Consider the following 19,264-nt stretch of genomic DNA (forward strand, 5'->3'; position numbering starts at 1 on the left):
GAAACCATAGGTATTCATCCTTTAATTCCTTAAAAATATTCTCTGTATTTTTCTCTGTTTCATAGCTATCACTTTCACTCATACTGTTCCACTTTATTTTTTTCTTTATTTTTTTCTTCAGTAGTAACTATCCATTTTTATAAATTTGTGTGTTTAAATACATCTAAATTATCATTTTATATTATGAAATACCACATTTTTACATCTATGGAAAACACAAAAATATTTCCAAAAATAACATAATAACAAGCAGTTGATTTAAGAACCGTCAATAAATTCAATATATTGAAGCTTCCTACATCTCGTTACTTTCTCCAAAGTAAACATTCCTTGCTTCATCATTCCTTCTCCAAGGAGGTGGCAGTAGTCTTCATTTATGTTAGAACAAAAAATATAATCAGACTAAATGAAAGAAAATTAGCTTTAATTAAAGACATATTTGTGCTTAATATGAATCGTGTTTATATTACTAGGGTTTTCATTTTGTTTGCTTATTTCTACTTCTTTACACTCAAATATGTGGTTATACAATTTGACGATACTTAGTGTGGGGGTTTTCAACAAGTATTCTCGTTACTGTTCTTAGGTCACAGAAAGCTACATCTATATGTTTAATAATTTGTTTTCCTGGAAAGAAAAAATATTCTTTCTTTAATCAGAATCAATAATAATAAAAATTTTAAGGGAGTTCTAGCAGAAATTAATTTGAAGTTCTCTATGATATAGGTGTTTTACCTCCATAATCAGTGAGAAGGCAGTCTGAGTAATATTTTGTTGTAAAAGTATTTCATTGGCATTTCAGTGGGTTCTGACAAATGACTTCATGAAAATCAAACGAGGAGATACCTCAAAAAGCATTACAAAAGACACTTTGTACTTAATGCATTGTTTAAACACATACTACTTTTATTTTCTACATGCCTTTTCAATTATAATATGAATGTTGTTTAGTGGAAAAGTTTTTTTCAGTTTTTTACATTCAAAATGTAATTTTTACTGATTATTGAGAAACTATATGCTGTTATTTATATATATTTTTGTCATCTGACAGAGAAGAGGAAATATAATGGACCTCTCCTATCTTATCCCTCTTGTGTTTATTTCAAATGCTAAAATTTAAAACTTTTATGTTAATTTAGTCCTTCAAAATCCATTCATCTTGGAACCAAAAAGGCTGTCTTGTGCTTCTGAGATTGGGGTGACAAGTTGTCTAAATTTTCCCCTTATTTTCACTCTTAACGCTGCATTCCTTTATATAGTACCTGGAGCATGCTAAATATTTTTCTTTTGGGCTTAGCAAGTAAATTTATATGTTATATATTATACATATTTATACATATTATTTTAATAGATATTATTATATATTTTAATATATATTTTCTATTATTATATATATTATTAATTATATATTATTCATATATGTATTTAATACGCTTTTTGTCATTCGTTTTGTTTGTCATGAGATGCTTTTCAATACGTACATGGAAGCTTTTCATTTAAATTCACTGATACCTCTAGAAGGAGAATGCCATGGATCTGTGTATGGAGCTATGTGTGCCTGCTCCTCCCAGGTACCATAAAGTTCACCAACTGCAGCTTCACAAAGTCCAGCTCAACACTTACAGGTGTGATGTTAGCGATGCCTTGTGAAGGCTGACCTGGAACAGAGACTAGGCGGCAGTTAAAGAATAAAGTAGGGATTTATTAAAAGGCCTTGATGGATTCACCTTGGGTGGTACAAGAGCCCAGCCAGGGCTGCACTCAAGATGGACCCAAAATGGTCACAAAATGGACCACTGGTCACGAGGTCTCTCTTTTACAAGTTCTGGCCCATTAGCATATTGGAGTTAATTGTCCAGTTATAGCTTTAATTCCTGAAGTCCCATCCTTCTTGTTTTTCTCTCTTCAGTCCATGTTGTTTATGCTCTTGGGACTGAAATTTGGATCATTTGTCCTTGGTCCCCAGCTAGAGAAGGAATTCTTTTGTCTACCTACTCTGTGAAGAGAGCTCACCATCCCCTAATAGGAAGCTCAGAATTACACACTAAAGTGGCACAGAATCTGAAAATTATAAAAGCTGAAACCTGAGGCATCATTAGAAGTTCATTTTCTGCATTCCTTTTTCCTCCTTATTACTTCCTCACTTTTTTGGAATACTTCTACTTTTTAAAATAAAAATATCCAATCTGTTAAGACAGTGATGGCAGTTTTCCCAGAGGAAAAGTTTTAAACCCTTCTGAGTGTGAAGCAGTAATAGCATTTTAACATAGTTCAATAATACCATCCAAAGAGAGAGTTCATGGTGTGACAAGTCAGGTCACCATTTCACACTGGCATGTGTGTGAATCTTTATCATATAAGGGATCAAATTTCTGAAACCTCTTTCTTAGGTATTTCCATGCTGGGCTCTTGCTTGTTTACTAGGCTCAAACTGTATCAGGACTTTCCAGGAGGATGGGGGTGCAGTTTTGCCACCTGATTCAAATGTGTCTGTGCAGGAGAACAGCAGGAAGGGATGATTCCTCCTGGGGTGTATTAATCAAGTGATTCATCAGGCAGCCATACAGACATACACCAGGCTTCTCACCAGTACAAGCAAGTTTGTATCAATATCAAACTGTTTCAAAAAATTCTTTTGGTGAAGCATAACTAGGACTATTTCAAGCTTTATATATGTGTTGCTTTCAAGGTTTGATGAAACTCTTTGTTAAAGGTATGGGTAGAAGTCTGTGAATTCAATAAATTGTGTACCTTTTCCAAGAAACTGGTTGTAAGCAAAAGCCTCAGACTGCCATCCATGTTCATCATAGGGTTAATGGAGAGGCTGTAGGTATACAGCAATGAGACAAATCCAGAATAGTCCAAGAAAGAAGTCTGAGAGAAACTTTTTTGCTGTGGAACTGTTAGAAAACTTAAAACCAACCTTCTTGGCTCAGAAAACAAACTTTCCAATCAGTAAATATTGTTTCTTTATTTGGCATCATCACTTCGTTGATATTTAACAATGCATGTCTAGTAATAATAGTTCCTTACCTTAAATAATTTTAATTAAGTTTTGCTCCTTTCTATTTTCAAGCATTCTTTCATTTGAGCCAGATCATTTAGCTTGCAAATGTTTCAACTACATCACATCTACATTTCAAAATTTTTGTCTGAAGAAAGCAGCAAAACCCTGAAGGCTTCCTGAATTTGCATTCCAAGTCTCTGTATTTTTATTTGCTTCATATTTTCTGGAATACAAAAAGCAAATACCAACTCAGTTTGAGAATGACCTTATCAATTTAAAAAGAACAGTTAAAAAATTGGAGGCAGGAGGGTGAGGGAAATGACTGTTCCGGTATTTCTGTCAATCTAGTTTTGGCATTTTCAACTAGTTTTATTTACATGTACACAAATGTATTTTAATATTTTCCAATGTCCAAAATGTCATTGAAAAGTATTCAAACAGTGTAAAAACTTCTAGTCAATAGTAAGTTATGACTTGTGACCTACAAAAATGAATTAATTAAATAATATCCCCCATATGAGCTCTCTTCTTCCAAGTAATAACTGTCAGCTAGATGTATTTGATGATTAATCAGTGCTTATTCCTTTAAATGTCAGGTACTCTTGTCTAAAATGTCAAGCTAAAACTTTTTGTCTTGTAGTGATCCATTTGAAAAAGGTCTTGAAGGAATTCAGAATAAGTCTAAGGTTAAGAATTATTTTTGTTTTGGAACATGCATCATCTTGAGCAAATTACATTGTTTGTCATGTTGTCCAGATGGGGAACTCATTTTGATGGAAATAATTATAACTTTTGAGAATTTTTGGCATGAAATGCTATGTATGACCCCTCAAAAAAAAAAAAAAGAAAAAAAGAAAAAAGCCTTATGTCTGTTATAGCTCATCCTTTTTTCCAGGAAGGATGATAGAGTAATGAAAGGATAGAACAGTTTATTTTGTAGCCAGGTGATATGGCTATAGAAATAGAGCATTGAGTGCCAAGGTGAAATATTTCATGGGCATTTGAATGATCCTGAAAGTGAGAGTAATAATTAAAGTTATTTTGGAATTTAACATAATTATCTTTTGTGTCTAATTCTGGTGGAGTTTTAGGTCTTTCCACTGACATCCATTTTTGTACCACAGAGGAGTTTTATATTTTCTTGGCCAAATTAATATCCTGATGTAATTATTTGCTTGCTACCTTCTACTGCATCCAATAAATCTGCATCCAGTTGACATTTCAAGAATTCCTGATCACTTAAGGTGTTTTCTTTCATCACATGATCTCATTCACCATAGATTATATATTAATGAAGCAGGATTATTAGTTCAGTGCTTTCTTAGGTAAAATTCTACTTGTTTCTCATCTCTATGCAGTAAACACACAATAGTTTATTCATAATAGTAAAGGGTGAAGAGACACTACAGAAGCAACAGGAAGAATATGGAGAAAAGGATTGAGAAGTGAGACCAAGAATTGTGTGGAGGGAATGGATAAAAAGTGGGTGATGTGCCTACAGATAGCAAGTTTGAACCTGCTTTACTTATTCTTCTTGATGATGCTGAATGTAACATCTGTGAGACAATACTTATAACTGAGGAGTCATAAAATGAAGCAGGAGACTGGACATAAGGAAAACACCCCTCACCAGGACAGCCAGGCACTGCAATAGGCTGAGGAGAGGTTGTTTACTCTCTGTTCATGACATTTTTCAAAATAGTGCCTGACAAATCCCTGTGCAGTCTGACCTGAACAGGGTCTGTTGATGCTGTGTTGATGAGGGGATTGGTCAAGAAGCTCTCCTGGTGCCCATTCCAACCTGAATGAGCATCTTTCCCATTTTGATCCATGAACATAAGGCAATATTGTTGTTCTCCATAGCATACACTTTAGTAACCCCTTTAGAAGACAGATTACATCTCTTTATTTTCTGTTTCATAAGGAATACACCACAGTAGTGCTTCCTCAAAAGTGGAGCTCAGAGAAACTGCTTAGAAAATACATTGCTTTCAACAAATGTACTTGAAGCTGATGAAGTTAATCTTAAGAGCTGCCCAATTTTTGATTCTCATGTAAATTTTATTCACTGCTTTTGGGTGTAAATATATTGAATCATATTCTGATTACATGTTGGGTTTTTCAGGGGGATGAGTGTCTTTTTCGATATACAAGGGGAATAGGTTCAGAGAAACTTATTAATCATTATATATGAGGTAATATATAGGAAAAAAAAATTAATGAAGATGCTTGAATGTCATGCAAGAGAGTAATATTCTATCCCAGTACTAATACAGACTTCTTGTACAGATAAATCCTCTGTGTAAAAGTATTCACATGTTACCAGAAATTGTATTCTATGTATAAATAACCTGATAAGGTACAGTATAGTTTGAAAGATGCAGCTGATATGTAATTGAGGCTATGAAGTGGAATGATTTGAATGATGCAAAAAATATCTGGACTTTTTAAAATGTATCTTACCACCAGTTTACTTGGTAAGTAAGGATGAGCACCTTTGTAACAGAGGACTCTTCATTTCTCCATAGTGTTAGTACCAGTGAAATGTGTTTTATGCTGGGGTATTTTGTTAAATTCTGTAATTCATGTAGGCCAGTGAAACATTGCTAAAGATCAAAGTCAAAGAATGGCAATAATTCCTATTTTTTTTTTCTGAATAATGTGCATTTGAAGACAAACAAATGCATTATGGAATCAAAGAATGCCTGAGATAGGAAAGAGACCATCTAGTCCAGAGTCAGAAAGAGCAGATATCTTGGGACAAATCTAGCTGGGTTTTGGTTACCTCCAGGAAGGGAGGCTCCACAGGCTCCTGGGCAGCTTGTCCCTAAGGGGAAGAAAGCACATAAACACAGCCACCAAACCAGACCATCCAGGACTGATCCCACTCTACCCCACCAAGGAAGTACAATGTCCAGCTCATACAAAAATGGTTGCTGTGCAACTTGAGGTCAGAAAAGTTAATTGCTTTTATAGATAATAACATTAAACTTTAGTTAATCCAAAAAAAAAAAAGTTTGACAAATAAAGGTGTTTTTAAATATAGATTTTGATATTACATTATTTGTGCAGGATCAGTAATGCAATTTGTATTTTTTACAGTGCAGCCTCAAATAATACAACTTAAAAATGAAACCACATTTGAGAATGGGAAAGCAACCCTCATCTGTGAAGCAGAAGGAGAACCTGTTCCAGAGATTACTTGGAAAAGGGCCATTGATGGAATGACTTTCTCGGAAGGCGACAAGGTAAATCTACCTCTAATATATGAAATATCTCAATATGCATTGTCTGCCTAATCTTCTCCTTGTAAGCAGAAAATTAATTTAGAGACAGATTAATTCTAGATTCCTCTGGAATTAGAAGGAATTGCTATTTTCTAAGGCAGTAAGAGAGACATGGAGATTCTAAATTTTAAATTAAAAAAAAAGAAAAAAAGCAATCAAATGCTGAAAGGCAATTCATCTTTGTAGCTTAAATTGTCATATATAATCCCTACTAGTGGTTTCAATTTCATCTTGATTATTATGGCTACACATAGCACTTCTTCAGAATATTTGGATTCTTCCAGTAATCCTCAAAATACAGTGGAGCTTAAAGATATTTTAAATTTAAAAAAACAGAATACTTCGTAGTTCTTTATTTCCCACTTCACCTTTTTTCTTCCAATTTTTTTCCTGTCACTGAAGACAAACTGAGCCTATTTTCCCATTTGATCTCCCTATTTTAATATTTTATTACAAAAGTAAGTTGAGTGGAGAAAGATTGCAGTATGACAATGGAGAAAGTCAGTCAGTGTGGGAAAAGGAGCTGTGCTTAGGTAGAATGGTGAAATGAAAAGGGAATGGTGCAATGCAATTCCTGACCATGCTTATAGCAAGCTGTGTTTCTACAGAGTTCTTCTTCTTCTTTTTACCTTTTAAATAATTATTTAGGTATTTGAGCAAGTATTTTCTCTTCATTTCCTTATATAGACTACAGAATTTCTCTGTAGTGGTTGAAGTAAGAGATACCATCTTTCTGGGTAACTAATTCATAATTTTTACGCTAGGTAATTTTGTAGTAAAATACTTTCTTCTTGCATATTCATAGCTGTTGCTTAAAAAACACACACAGGTGAAAACCTAGATAGCGATCATGCCACCAATGGAATTAGATACTTAGTAAATCTCTTATTCGTAGGGAATTGCTGTATGTTAAGGAATTATGTACTTCATTTTTTGTGTTCTAAAGGAGAAGGTCTGGTCTGGTCTAGTCTCTGACTTGACCTTTCCTGGAATTGAGGCAGTTTATGTGAGGCTCTGTCTACCATTTTCCTGTTCTGTGATTTCCACTTTGGAGCAATATAGCAGTATTTATGTATTATTTTTTCTAATAGTTTTGCATTAAGACAAAGCAGTTTCTCTCTTCTTTAAATATTTCAAGTTAAAGGTCATCTTTCTGACTTGCAAAAACTATGCTTTGTTCAAAGGTTACAAATGTTAGCCACTCACTTATGTTTGAAATGTTCTCAAAATAACTTTCCATAAAGGATATTGAAAATGAGAGAAAATAGCAGAAAAAGCTCTAAATGTTGGTGCAGTTGAAACCTGAAATTTATCCAGTGCTTGTATAAGACTGTTTTATATTCTTAATTCCAGCTGCAGGTGGTTAGACTGCCATGTTGCTGGAATATTCTCTGAAATGTGGTTGAAGTCAGTAATAGTGATAACCAAATGAAAATCTATATTCACTTCCTACTGGTGTGCTGACAGACTCTATGCGGAAGACAAAAAGAATTAGAATAAATACAGTTATGTGATTTCCTTTGTTCTTGCCAAAGAAAGAACTCTGTCTATTGCTCATGAGAGCAATTCAAGACCCTTTTGCTGGGTCTTGAATAAATATTCTGAAATACTGAATAGTCCTTGACCTATAAATATGCTGCTATATTTGCCCCACGGTCTCTTGGTCTGGGTTGCCCAAAGCCTGGCTTGGGCTTTCCTACCAAATTAGGTGAATAGGGAACAAAACTGGCTATGATTTAATTATTGAATAGTTGTTAAATAATACAGCAGTATTTTGCACACAATAAGAGAAGGAAAAGGTGAATTGAAGAAATGGGGGTAGAGCAACATAGAACATAGTCTGAAATTGGAAATATTACTTTTGTGTGATAACTTTTAAAATAATATCCCATCATTCAACAACATAAATTATGCATAAACATAAAAATTATTTTCTTTATTCAAGGGATTCATATTTTGAATTTTTGTGTCAGTTTTTTTCTTGATATCAACTGCACCTTCTTCATCATTTCTGTTGAATTAAGAGTATCTTTAGGTGATGATTTTTTGCACAGAGGATGGAAAAACTGTTCAAGCAATAATTTTAACACAATGATCCTTAAAAGGATACAGGAAGTGCTGTTCTTATTTTTTTCATTTTACTTTTATTAACTTTAGAATGTAGCTCCTCAATCATATGGTTCTTATTTTACTAAAATGTAACCGTACCTCATGTGGATTAGGAAGACTGCTAAATGTGAGATCATTCTGAGCCTGCATGGATTCAAAATATTTTCTATCCAATGATAGATCTTATAACTGGGACACAGACTTTCCTGAATTTTGAATTTATTGTGTCCAAAAGAATGGAAAATATGCACCAAAGTCATAGATCAAAGAAGTAACCCAGCTGGGCTTAAGGAGGATAATATTAATGAGTATGAGCTCTATAATTATCTCTTTGGAAAATACAGCTTTGATAAAGGATTTTCAGTACCTCAGAAGTGTGTATTTGAAAGCTGAAGCCAAGTCAGTTCAAACCAGAAGCAAAGAAGCCTTTTCCTCTGTCCTTTTATCATTCAGCTCTTAGAACAATCTACCACGCAGTGTGTGGTCTCTCTTTCATTAAGAATTTGAAGTAAAGGGGTCTTTCCCTTTTTTCTGGCTTCTCTTGAAACTTAAATGAAAAGTTTTCCAGGAGGTCACATTAGATGACTTCTGTACTCCTTCTGTGGCTGTATAGCCCATAAATACATGGGGGGTGGGCAAGGCTGAGTAAACGAACAGCAGTGCGTGCTGGAAGGTGTTTGTCTCACCATTAAAGGTGTAAAAATGAAAATGGAGTCTTGGTCCAAGGCCACAGCTTCATCTGCTGTTTCAGTGTCAAGCTAAAGTTCTCTGCTTGGTGCATGTACTCTGCCTGTGTCCTTCCAGTCCCCAACTCCCCAGCACTGCCTGTCCTGATGTGCCAACCTGGCCGTGCCCCTTCCAGCTGGGATTTCAAATGGCACATTCCCACAGACCACTGTGCATCCAGCAGGCCTGGCCCTTTTCCCAGTAAAAAGAGGAGGCAGGAGAAGAGCTGCTTTTTTTAGAACAGGAGGAAAGACAGTGATTGGATTCAATTTGGCATAATCAGTTATGAAATGGATTTTGGGCATGCACATACGACTCTACACACATCCCTGAAGGACAGCACATCCTGATTGCTGATACAAAATTGTCACTGAATCCTGTGTGTACTGCAGAAGTGTGAGGACAGAGTTTAGTGCCCCATTTTCATAGCATCTAATTCTAGCAGAAATATGAATGCTGATCAATGTTATTTGTAATTAGCATTTCAAGCCCTGTTTTGGAATACAAATCACAATAACAGATGGAGCTCGATATGAGACAGTGGCTCCACTGTATGCAGCATGTGTCCAAAGAGGCATATGCTGCATGCCCTGAGGAATTTATGATCTAAACACATAAAATGAATGAAAGGAGCCAATACAGAGAGGTCCCAGTTGCAACTTATGTGTTGGATTTAGAGTAGGATTTTATACTCTATTTTTTACTGTACTATGTACTCTATTTCATACAGATTCACTGAATGTCTCTTAAATACCTTGTACTATTCTCCTTGTACCATCAAGGAAAACCCAACCTGTGATTTTTAATTTTTTAATGAACACTGCAGAAACAGTTTGAATTCTGCTTTCTTCCATTGGAACAATAACCTGGCTCTCCCCGAAAAATTTCCTGTGACATTGTTGCTAAATATTTCAGAACTCAGACTAAGAATTAATTTATTTTCCAAGTTTGAATTCACTTTGTATTTGCATGCAAATCATAAATATTTGTAGAGTGGAGCTTGTAGAGTTTTTAATAGTTTTCACAATTAGGCAATAGACAAAGGTAATCTTTTTCTTTGAAAGGTCAAGTCTATTTTTTCCCAAGCTTATTAACTTCACTTCAGCTATTCCAAATGTTAATAAAAAGAATATTATTTTTTTTACTCCCTGTTTATGTTGGTTTTCCCTGCACAAAAAGAAGCAGTCTTACAATGTCGGTGAAATATGTTGTCCTTCTTTTTGAAAAGTGAGCCCTATTAAATTCTTGCTCATCAAGGATCAGGTCTTTATTTGAAATGAATCACAGAAAACAGAGATGTATCTAGGGTATTTTAATTGATTCCAGGAATTATTTTTTTTTTCCCCCTGAGCTATCCAAATCCTGCTCTTTGTGAATAATTCTCCTTTGAATAGCTGGGAAATATACAAGGCCAATCTCTTTGCTGTATTGGAGAAAATTGTTATAACCTGTTTCACCTACATATTGTGGTGAAACAGGTTATAACCTAGGGAAAAGCTCCTACTTACAATATCATATGAATGTTTTTAGTGTTGCAATATTGGCACAGGCCTGCAAACCAGGACAATTTATGTAGCCAGCCACAATTGTGTATGATTATGCAATTGAAACTCTCTGAAACAATTCAATCAGGCATGAAAGTTCCCTTCTCTTTTGTATGTGAGCCCCAAATGAATTTAGTGGGCTTTGCATATTAAGACTATGAAGTTAGAGAGCAAGAATATTGTGACTGGAAGAAGGTAAATAAATGAACTTGACCAAGAGAGTCAGTTATATGTTAGATAATTAATGCTGGTGAGATATATAGAAGCTTATACCCTGTGACATAAGCAAATAAAGGTCTATATATGAGCACTGAATAGTAGAATTTCAGGAGCCATCTGCTCCATGGAAATCTGAATAGTTTTGAGTGTTCCTTCATCTGTCTCCAGTTTTGGGGGGTGACAGTATTTGAGCAAGAAGATTGATTTTGCAGGAGTAGGATGGTATTCCATTAGAAAGAAAGAGCAGCTTTCCTATGTGAACTGAGGAAATAGGGAAATTGTGAGTCAATGTGGAAATTTTCAAGTTCTCAAGGACCTCAATCAGTTGTCTGAGCTCCACACAGTCCTTTAGGTTACAGTATCTGCAGTGATGTGTAAATCAAGCCAAAAATTAAGCTAGTAATTATTTTGAGATATTGATTGCATTGACAACACAGTACTAAATATTAGCCACACGACCAGAGGGCCCTTCAGATTTGTTCTTCTTTTGGGATAGAAGGTAAATTATCTGTTATTCAGAGTAAGCCCAAGTGCCTATACATACACAGAGACAGGTTATTCATGCTGTGTGCATGGCTGTCTGTACTGGTATTACACCAGTTCAGAATTCTCTCATTTCTGTACATTTTTCCTTTCATGTTGTCAACACTTTCAGTAAAATCTTATGGTCACTTTCTACTGGGAAAGAATTAAGTAAGCAGAGACAAAGTTTTTGATTATTTAAAGGAGACAAAAGGGTAAGAAAATGTAAAATTTATTAACTCTTCTGTATTAAAAGCTTAAAAAACCTAGGGAAAAGCATTAATTTAAGAACATGACTAATTTAAGCTGTTCTTTAATGGGATACCTTAAATTAAGTCCAGATCTGTTATCAGTTCTGTAAATGGATGGATGCTCTTTTTACACCTAATTATACTTAAAATTTTAAAACTGTTTTCTATTTAATCCATTTGCTTCTGTACTACCTAGGTACCAAATAGGTATTTTTTGGGTACTTTCTGTAGGTTGTAGTGCTGCATGTACTGGCTGAAATAAAGCTCTAAAGGCTTGGAAATTGCATTTATTTCCCAATTTACAATTCTAGTTTTTGCCATTTAGTTATCAGTGATGATACTAGGTCTGTTACACTAATGAAGAATGAAATTATCAGGGAAATTTTCATGGACTATTTTCTATGATACCAGCATTTGGATTGGACTGGAATATTCACTCGTTTCTTCTACAATACAAACTGTTGTTTCATGAGCTTCAGCCTAAGTATCACTTGTGTTATTTGCTAATGGTTTAAGAAGTTCCAAATAGCTGTAGCTTGTCTGGTGAAATAGAGAATATGCACTTGACGATTCACTAGGTAATACATCCATGCTTTAGAGACTGGAGTCAGCTGGAGCCATTATTCCCTGATGTACTACAGGACCTTCTCAGGACACTTAAGAAGTGTTGCATTTTCTACATTCTGCTTACATTGAGAACAAGCATAATCAGTGGCAAAATCAGAAATGCAACGCTGGCAAAAATGTGTTTTATGCTATTAAAATGTCTGCAGTTCTCTTGACCTGAAATGCAGTTTGAGTACCTGTACATATTAGGAGAATTTAAGTCTTCAGAACTTTTGGCAAAGCCAGGATGAAAGCAAATGCCTGTATTCAATTTTTCAATCCCTTGTTTGTTTTTTTTTTTTATCTAAGCTCTGTGTAATAATTAGCTCCTGATAATTTGTTAACATCCTTAATATGCTTATTAAAAAATACATATTTTCCTGTCACATTCTCACTGTGCAATCTCTCCATGTGTTTCTATTCAAAAAGTATTTTTCCTACTAATACCAGTTCCTAGATTTCAAAGACAGTGAAATTATGACACTTTAACAAGACAATGTTGATGTATCAGTGAATGTATTGCTAGTTGGGAGGCTAGGAAATTTCATCTAAACCATAATGCAGAAGTCTTATTTCTCTTCACTGGGAAAGTAAAGACTCTTTGCACCATCCCTTACTGACAGCTTATAAAATTCAACAAACAATATTTCTTAGGACTGCATAAGGGGGAAATGCATCTGAGTTTTCATCCATGGTCAAAAGAACTACCATCTATGCATGGGCTCAACCCGTGTTGTTAAAACTTTGAAGTGTTGCAGAAATAATTTATTAGTAATAAAATTATATTTTGCCTTTTTATAAATTCCTGCTTGTGCAAATCAAGTTGTAACATTTGTGGCAAAATTCAATGAGTTAATAGCATGTAGAAATCTTTACTGCAAGATGATCATCTAATATGCTTTAATATGTCCTATAGGTAGCCTATACATAACAATAAATTCCTCAGGGTTATATAACTTGGTTAAAGGGCTGTTTCTGACACTTTTTTTACTCAGCCCTCCTTCTCCTTTTCTTCCTCACACAGAAAGTGATTACTTTCCTCCAGATCCCAGTCTTTCCTTCCAATTACCTGCATACCAGAGAATTCTAGAGCTGTGACTAATATTTCAGCTGTCATTAATTTATCCACGTAGTCTCTTCAGTTAATGTGTTATTACAGATCTGTTTCTTCAATGATGTACTAATACATAACTTCTGATAATTTAATCATATATTCTGTTTCCTAATATGTGCAGCTGAGTCAGGAATCCTACAAGCTGACTGAAAAGAAGAAATAGACTGGCTTAAAGTTTTTATTTTTCTCCCCAGGAAAATAACATATGGGTTGCAATCTCTGCTTCCCAACTTATTTCAAACTCTTGTAGCACGACATTTTTCTGTAATAGCAAATATCCAATTTAGCTGGATATTTGCTATTACAGAAAAATAATCTGTATTTTCCAGCATAAATACAGATTTATGCTGGAAAATAAGCATAAGCTTTTATTTATATCCACATTTGTCAAAATATGCATGTAAATAGAGAAACTGAGAGCTGTATTCAGGACATCAATTAAATAAAATTATTTGAAAACAAATGCCCTTTCAGTTATGTCCAGGTTACCTCACTTTCTCCATTTGCTTGCTACTGCAGTAATTTCCTTTTGTTTCTTCAGAGGAAAAAAGCCCTCCAGAATTATCAATGTTTGTGAGCAAAGACTTTGTAATCTGTGAGGTTAGGATCTGTCCTGCTGAAAATTCCCTTCACCTTGTGACTCAAGCTGTGTCTCTTTCTGGCCTTCCATGACTTTCCCTCTAAGGGAGCCTTGTTGCTTACCCTGAAGTTCTCTGTCACAGCCCAGTTTCCAGACAGACTTCTTATCTGCTGTCAAGCCAAAATCATTTTAGTGAAATATACATCAACTTTATGGTAAACTGGGAGGGATCTCAAGCTGCTACTGAACAACCCAGAAACTCAAATCGTGATTTGGTTTTGGTTTATCTTTTTAATTTTTTCTCTTTTCTTTCTTGTTCTACATACCCTCACTACATCAGTTATCCCTGCAACTAAAGCTAGACTGTGTTAAAGTTTGACTATGAATTCTGTGTAAATGAAATGAATGTATATGCACATGAATTAAGCTCTGCTTGAAATTCTTGTAGAAGTAATAGTAATTTTAAAGGTTGTCATATATTACAGCAAAGTTTCGTGGGCAGGAGGAGTATACAACCTGTATATACCTAAGAATTTGTTATCAGTCAAAGTAATATCAGTTTAAACAAAATAAACCAAGCACTTATTCTTTGTTCAGTTAAAATGACTTGAACATTTTAATTCAAATTATCTAAGTAAATAAAGGGGGGAAAATAACACTATAGCAAAAATTGTTGTACAAAATTTTCCCAGTTTTCTTTTCCTTATTTTAATCACTCAAACACCAGAGGCAGGCTGTCAGCTGACAGTGCTTGTTTTTCTTTAAAGAGAAAAAAAAAGAAAAAGAGAAAAAAAAAAGTAGAAAAGGATTGACAATTCTTCACCCTGCCTTAGGTCAGCTTCAAGTTGTTTTTGTCCATTTTGTAATGCTGTAAGTTGACATGACTTGTCTTCATGAGTGCCCAGCCACAGGTTTTTTTGGTTTCTTTCCTTTTTAAGTTTTCCCCGTGTTTTCACTTGCTGGTCAGTAAAATTACAGAACAACCACCTTCAGTCCCAAGTTACAGTAATATTTCATTGTCTAAACTAAGATTCAGTTGTATAGTAAAATTGTTGTTATTAGTGGCTGTTTTATGTGAGGTCTGTATTGAATAAGAACGTTGCATTAAAAGTCTTCTTCCTGAGAATTTTGCTGGCCTGAATCCATTTGAGTCACCAGTTTTAATGGCATCATAACAGTCAGTGTTGGAGCAGATTCAGATCAGCAAAATTCTTAGGAATAAAGCCATTAAATACTGTATTTATGAGTAAAACAGGATTTCTAATTACAAAGTACATCTGCAATTATTGGAGTTGTAGTATTTCTGTTATATTTATAAACGCTCATTTTTGGTTACTGTTGTCATTTATCATGGGCAACACTAATGCTTGTTCTACTCTACAAGTTTATTTGCTATAATGCTAATATTTTTGCCATTAAAAATCATCAACCATTTCTTTCTTGTGATTTGCATCATTAAGATTTGTGATTTACATCTAGGATTTGCATCTTTAGCAGAAGTAATCTTGAATGGATGCTCATCATTTTCCTCTCTTAAATATTTTTCTTGCATATTCATTGTTGAGTAAAAACCAATGAAGGAAAGAAGTTCAGTTTTCTATTTCATGTCTTAGTAAGTGTTTGGTGTCAGGATTTCATGTGTCATCTCTTTGCATAATGACTAAACTTTGAAAGAAATGCCAGCATGAATCAATGAAATATCACTTCATAATTTCAAAAAGTTGTACGAAGCATTCAAGAGCACATTTTTTCCTGAGACTGTACATGCAGCTAACAACCTGCATAGAACCTGCTGCCATTTACAATCTGAATCCTATAAAAGTAGCTGGTGTGTCTGCAGCTGAACAGAAAATCAAAACAACAGTATTTTTTTCTTCAACATTAGGTTTTCTTGTGACTTCCCTGGTGCTACACTCTAGATCTACAACCAATAGGTGCTTCAATAATTTCTTCTTTGAGGAAAACCATATTCCTAGAAATTCAGGAATTTGCAGCATGCTGACATGTATAATTAACAAGCTGAAGTTTTAAAATATCACAAGGTCTCCTATAAAAATCACTGAAGTCCAAGACACTGCTTTAGCATTATTCTGATTCACTGGACATTAAGGCATATGCACATAGCAATACTTTGGAATTTTCTGCTGTCTCCAACAGGTGCATGGATAGAATACATTTACCTGAAGAGAATGGGGAATATTGTGAATATACCATCCATAATCCAGAAGGGAGCTTCCACCAGCTTCTACACGATGATGGCTGTTGTGACTAACAGCCCTTTCTCTCATCATCAAAGGTAGATTTTCAGACTAGGAATTGCTGGTCACGTACATTTAATAGACTTCTGGAATTTTATCATCATTTAGTATCAGCATGTCAGGTTGCAGAAGCTCTTATCTTTCATGCTGCTTCAAGAAACATTTTCATGGCCAATTAAGATCTGCTTAAATCTCACATATAAGAAGCATCAGCCTGAAGTATATGATCTCAAGTTACCTCTCATGTGGATGCGAACACAACCTGAAATCAACAAAATTCCTAAAAAATTGTTATTTGTGAAATTCCAAAGATGATTCTGTTAATCAATATTTGTTTTCTCCTTGAAAATTCAGTGATGTGTACTGGAAACGAAACCAAGACAAACTAATGAGTTGGAAAATTTTAACAGTTTGATCCAAAGAAGGAAGAACTATGATTTTTTCAATTCTCCCCACTGCACCTGAAACAGATCCTTTACTGGAAACTTAAAACACCTGCAGATTTTACTCAAGTTACATGTTCTTACAGTGACTGGTTTTCAGTACATTGCTCCATGTTTTGCAAAAGAAAAGCACAGTCTCAATTCTAAGCCACTACCTCTTCATCTTTGCTGTGGTTAATATATGCAGTGCACCTCCAAAATCATACTAAAGTACACAAGATGTCAGAAGATATATTTGGTAAACTTGACAGGCAAAACTGACCTGTAGCATTTTAACTATGGACAGTGGTGGCACTTTGCTCGTGAATAGGCTTTAAACATTTAAATAAAAACAAATAAAGGTATTTCAACTTGTCTAGATTTTAAATGAAGGGATTGTTTTCCTTGCAGTCTTGCACTTGGACTTCAGGGGCTGAAGGAAAGGCTGTTTATACTTTGACAGCCAAATGGTAAACTCAAGGAGGGAAGTCAGCTGCTCTAACCATTCAAGCAATATTACTAGAACCCAGCTACAAATGAGTCACCAATTTCTGCGACTGTTCTTACCTTCCGTTCTTGTTTTCAGCCAACTCAAAATGCAGGTTTTGGCAGCCCTACAACATCATCTCATTTGGTTCTACTTTTCCTCAGTGGGAGTTGGAGCAATGGCTGATAAATCAAACTCATCCACTAACAACACCATCCACCTCTGTCCAAGTGCAACTTTCTACAGTTTTTAAACAAATGACAGTTTCTGAGCACCATAATCAGCAAACTCTCTCCTCCTGAAAAAATTAAACTGGTTTTACTAAAATGGCAGTGGAATTTTGCAGATTGAAAACTCCTGAATAATTTACTCTGTTCCAGAAGTTATCCTTGTCTCCATGTGGATGTTGTTGTCTCATCACATCACCATCCACTCTGCAAGTGGAATCCTTGAAATTCAGTTATCATTGTTCTGGTCCTGCCTTGGGAGCTCTGGTTCTTGTCTTTGAAACTGAGCATAGACCAGTCAGGTCAGCATCAGCTGGTCAGGCCTTTGGGAATATTCACATGTGGAACTACAAATTATGCAAGACATCCAGGAAGCATGAGCGTGACAGAAGGAGTCAAGGAATAAAATCACATGTATAGTAGGCATAAATTGTATCAAAACCAAAAATATATATGTACCTTTCCGGAATCTGCAGCACTAATCTCAAATTATGCAATATCTCTCATTTTTTTAATTAGCATAGAAGCCATTTGTGTTTATCTACATATAATAAGAAAATTCCAAGTGCAAAAAATTTTCACTTTTTTTTTTTTTTTCCCAGAAGATATTTTTTATGTGGTGTCATTTTGGGTATTTTTACTTGCAGGCCTGTATAGAAGAGTTTCCTTTGACAATGGCAGAGAACTAGATTGCTATCAGTAATCAAAATAAAAAGGCTTTCTTGCTTCCTAATTTAGGGAATGTGCTTTTCATGGGAATAAAATCCCAAAGTGACTTTAACTAAGTAAAACACTTTTCAAAGTCTCTGCTGAAGATTTTTCATTTGTATCTTAGTTTTATGCCGGTGATAAAGTTATGGGAGAAGAAAAAACCCACCACCAAAGCCTCAAAACCGCCACTTTTATTTATGATTTCTATGAAATTCTCCAATGAACATTAGCCATGAAAAATATTTATGTTTTAGATTTTATTAGGAATTCTAAAATGCTGTGAAAATGTAACTTCTGGAGACTTCATCATTCTTCCAATGTCTAAGAGTGTAAGGATCTGTTAACATAATTTTTTTTCCAAAGAATATGTAAATCTGTATGGTACTGTCTTAACTTTAAGTTTTTGAGACCTTAATGTTTGTTCATACTCCGTGATGGGAGGAGAGTAATTCAGTGAATGAGCACAAATCATAAGTGTTGGGCCACAGAGACTATTCTGATTGTCTAGGGGTTTGTTCTGTCCCTTTAATGCTCTTTATCATTATTAAGCAATAAAATAAAATACAGATTCTACATCTCTCATGTGTAACATTTGCAAAGAAAAAAAAGAATGTCCCAGTTTAATGGGATAGCCATTATTATTTCAGGCAGGCTTTAGAGTTACTGACATTGTTAATTTATTGAGATTATATCTGTAGTTTGGTTTTGGCCCATTGGTAGCTCCAAAGCTTTCTTCCTGGTGGGGATTTCTCCTAAGGATTACAGGGCAGGTGTAGTGTTCCCATACCTGTGTCTCTTTCTCTTCATGTTTTGCTGTGTTATGGTGCCAGACATAGTACTAATGTGTGCTCTCCATAATTAGTGCAGGAGAGAAATTAACCCTAGAAAGGCATTACCAATGGTTAGAAAGTTCTGCTTTTTCAGTTTATCCTGGTTTTAATAACATCCTTTGCAATAACAGAAAAATGTAAATAGTGTGTCTTCAGTTTTTGCTCCAGGTAATGCTGCACATTCGATTTTTGTCCAGTTTCTTCATTGCTCTTTTTCATACCCAGCTGCACTGTTATGTGCTTTTTTTTTCTGTCATCACATGTCCTTGAATCATTTATCCAGATCTCTCTTGTCTCATTTATACCATAAAGAAACATAATAGAGCCCCACCAGTGTTTTGAAGTCCTTCTGAAACTTGACCAT

General features: G+C 34.9%; 1 protein-coding gene across 2 annotated transcripts in view; it reads left to right on the plus strand.

Annotated features, from left to right (window-relative positions):
* Positions 1-19,264, plus strand: part of NCAM2 (neural cell adhesion molecule 2) — a 271,664-nt gene that overhangs the window by 155,339 nt on the left and 97,061 nt on the right. For both annotated transcript variants that reach the window (XM_066571936.1, XM_066571937.1), the window contains exon 8: positions 6,110-6,255. In XM_066571936.1, the coding sequence (XP_066428033.1) occupies positions 6,110-6,255 (146 nt within the window). The remainder of the gene's footprint in view (positions 1-6,109; positions 6,256-19,264) is intronic.

The sequence above is a fragment of the Molothrus aeneus genome, chromosome 2, assembly GCF_037042795.1.
Source record: "Molothrus aeneus isolate 106 chromosome 2, BPBGC_Maene_1.0, whole genome shotgun sequence".
In the NCBI taxonomy this organism is placed as follows: Eukaryota; Metazoa; Chordata; class Aves; order Passeriformes; family Icteridae; genus Molothrus; species Molothrus aeneus.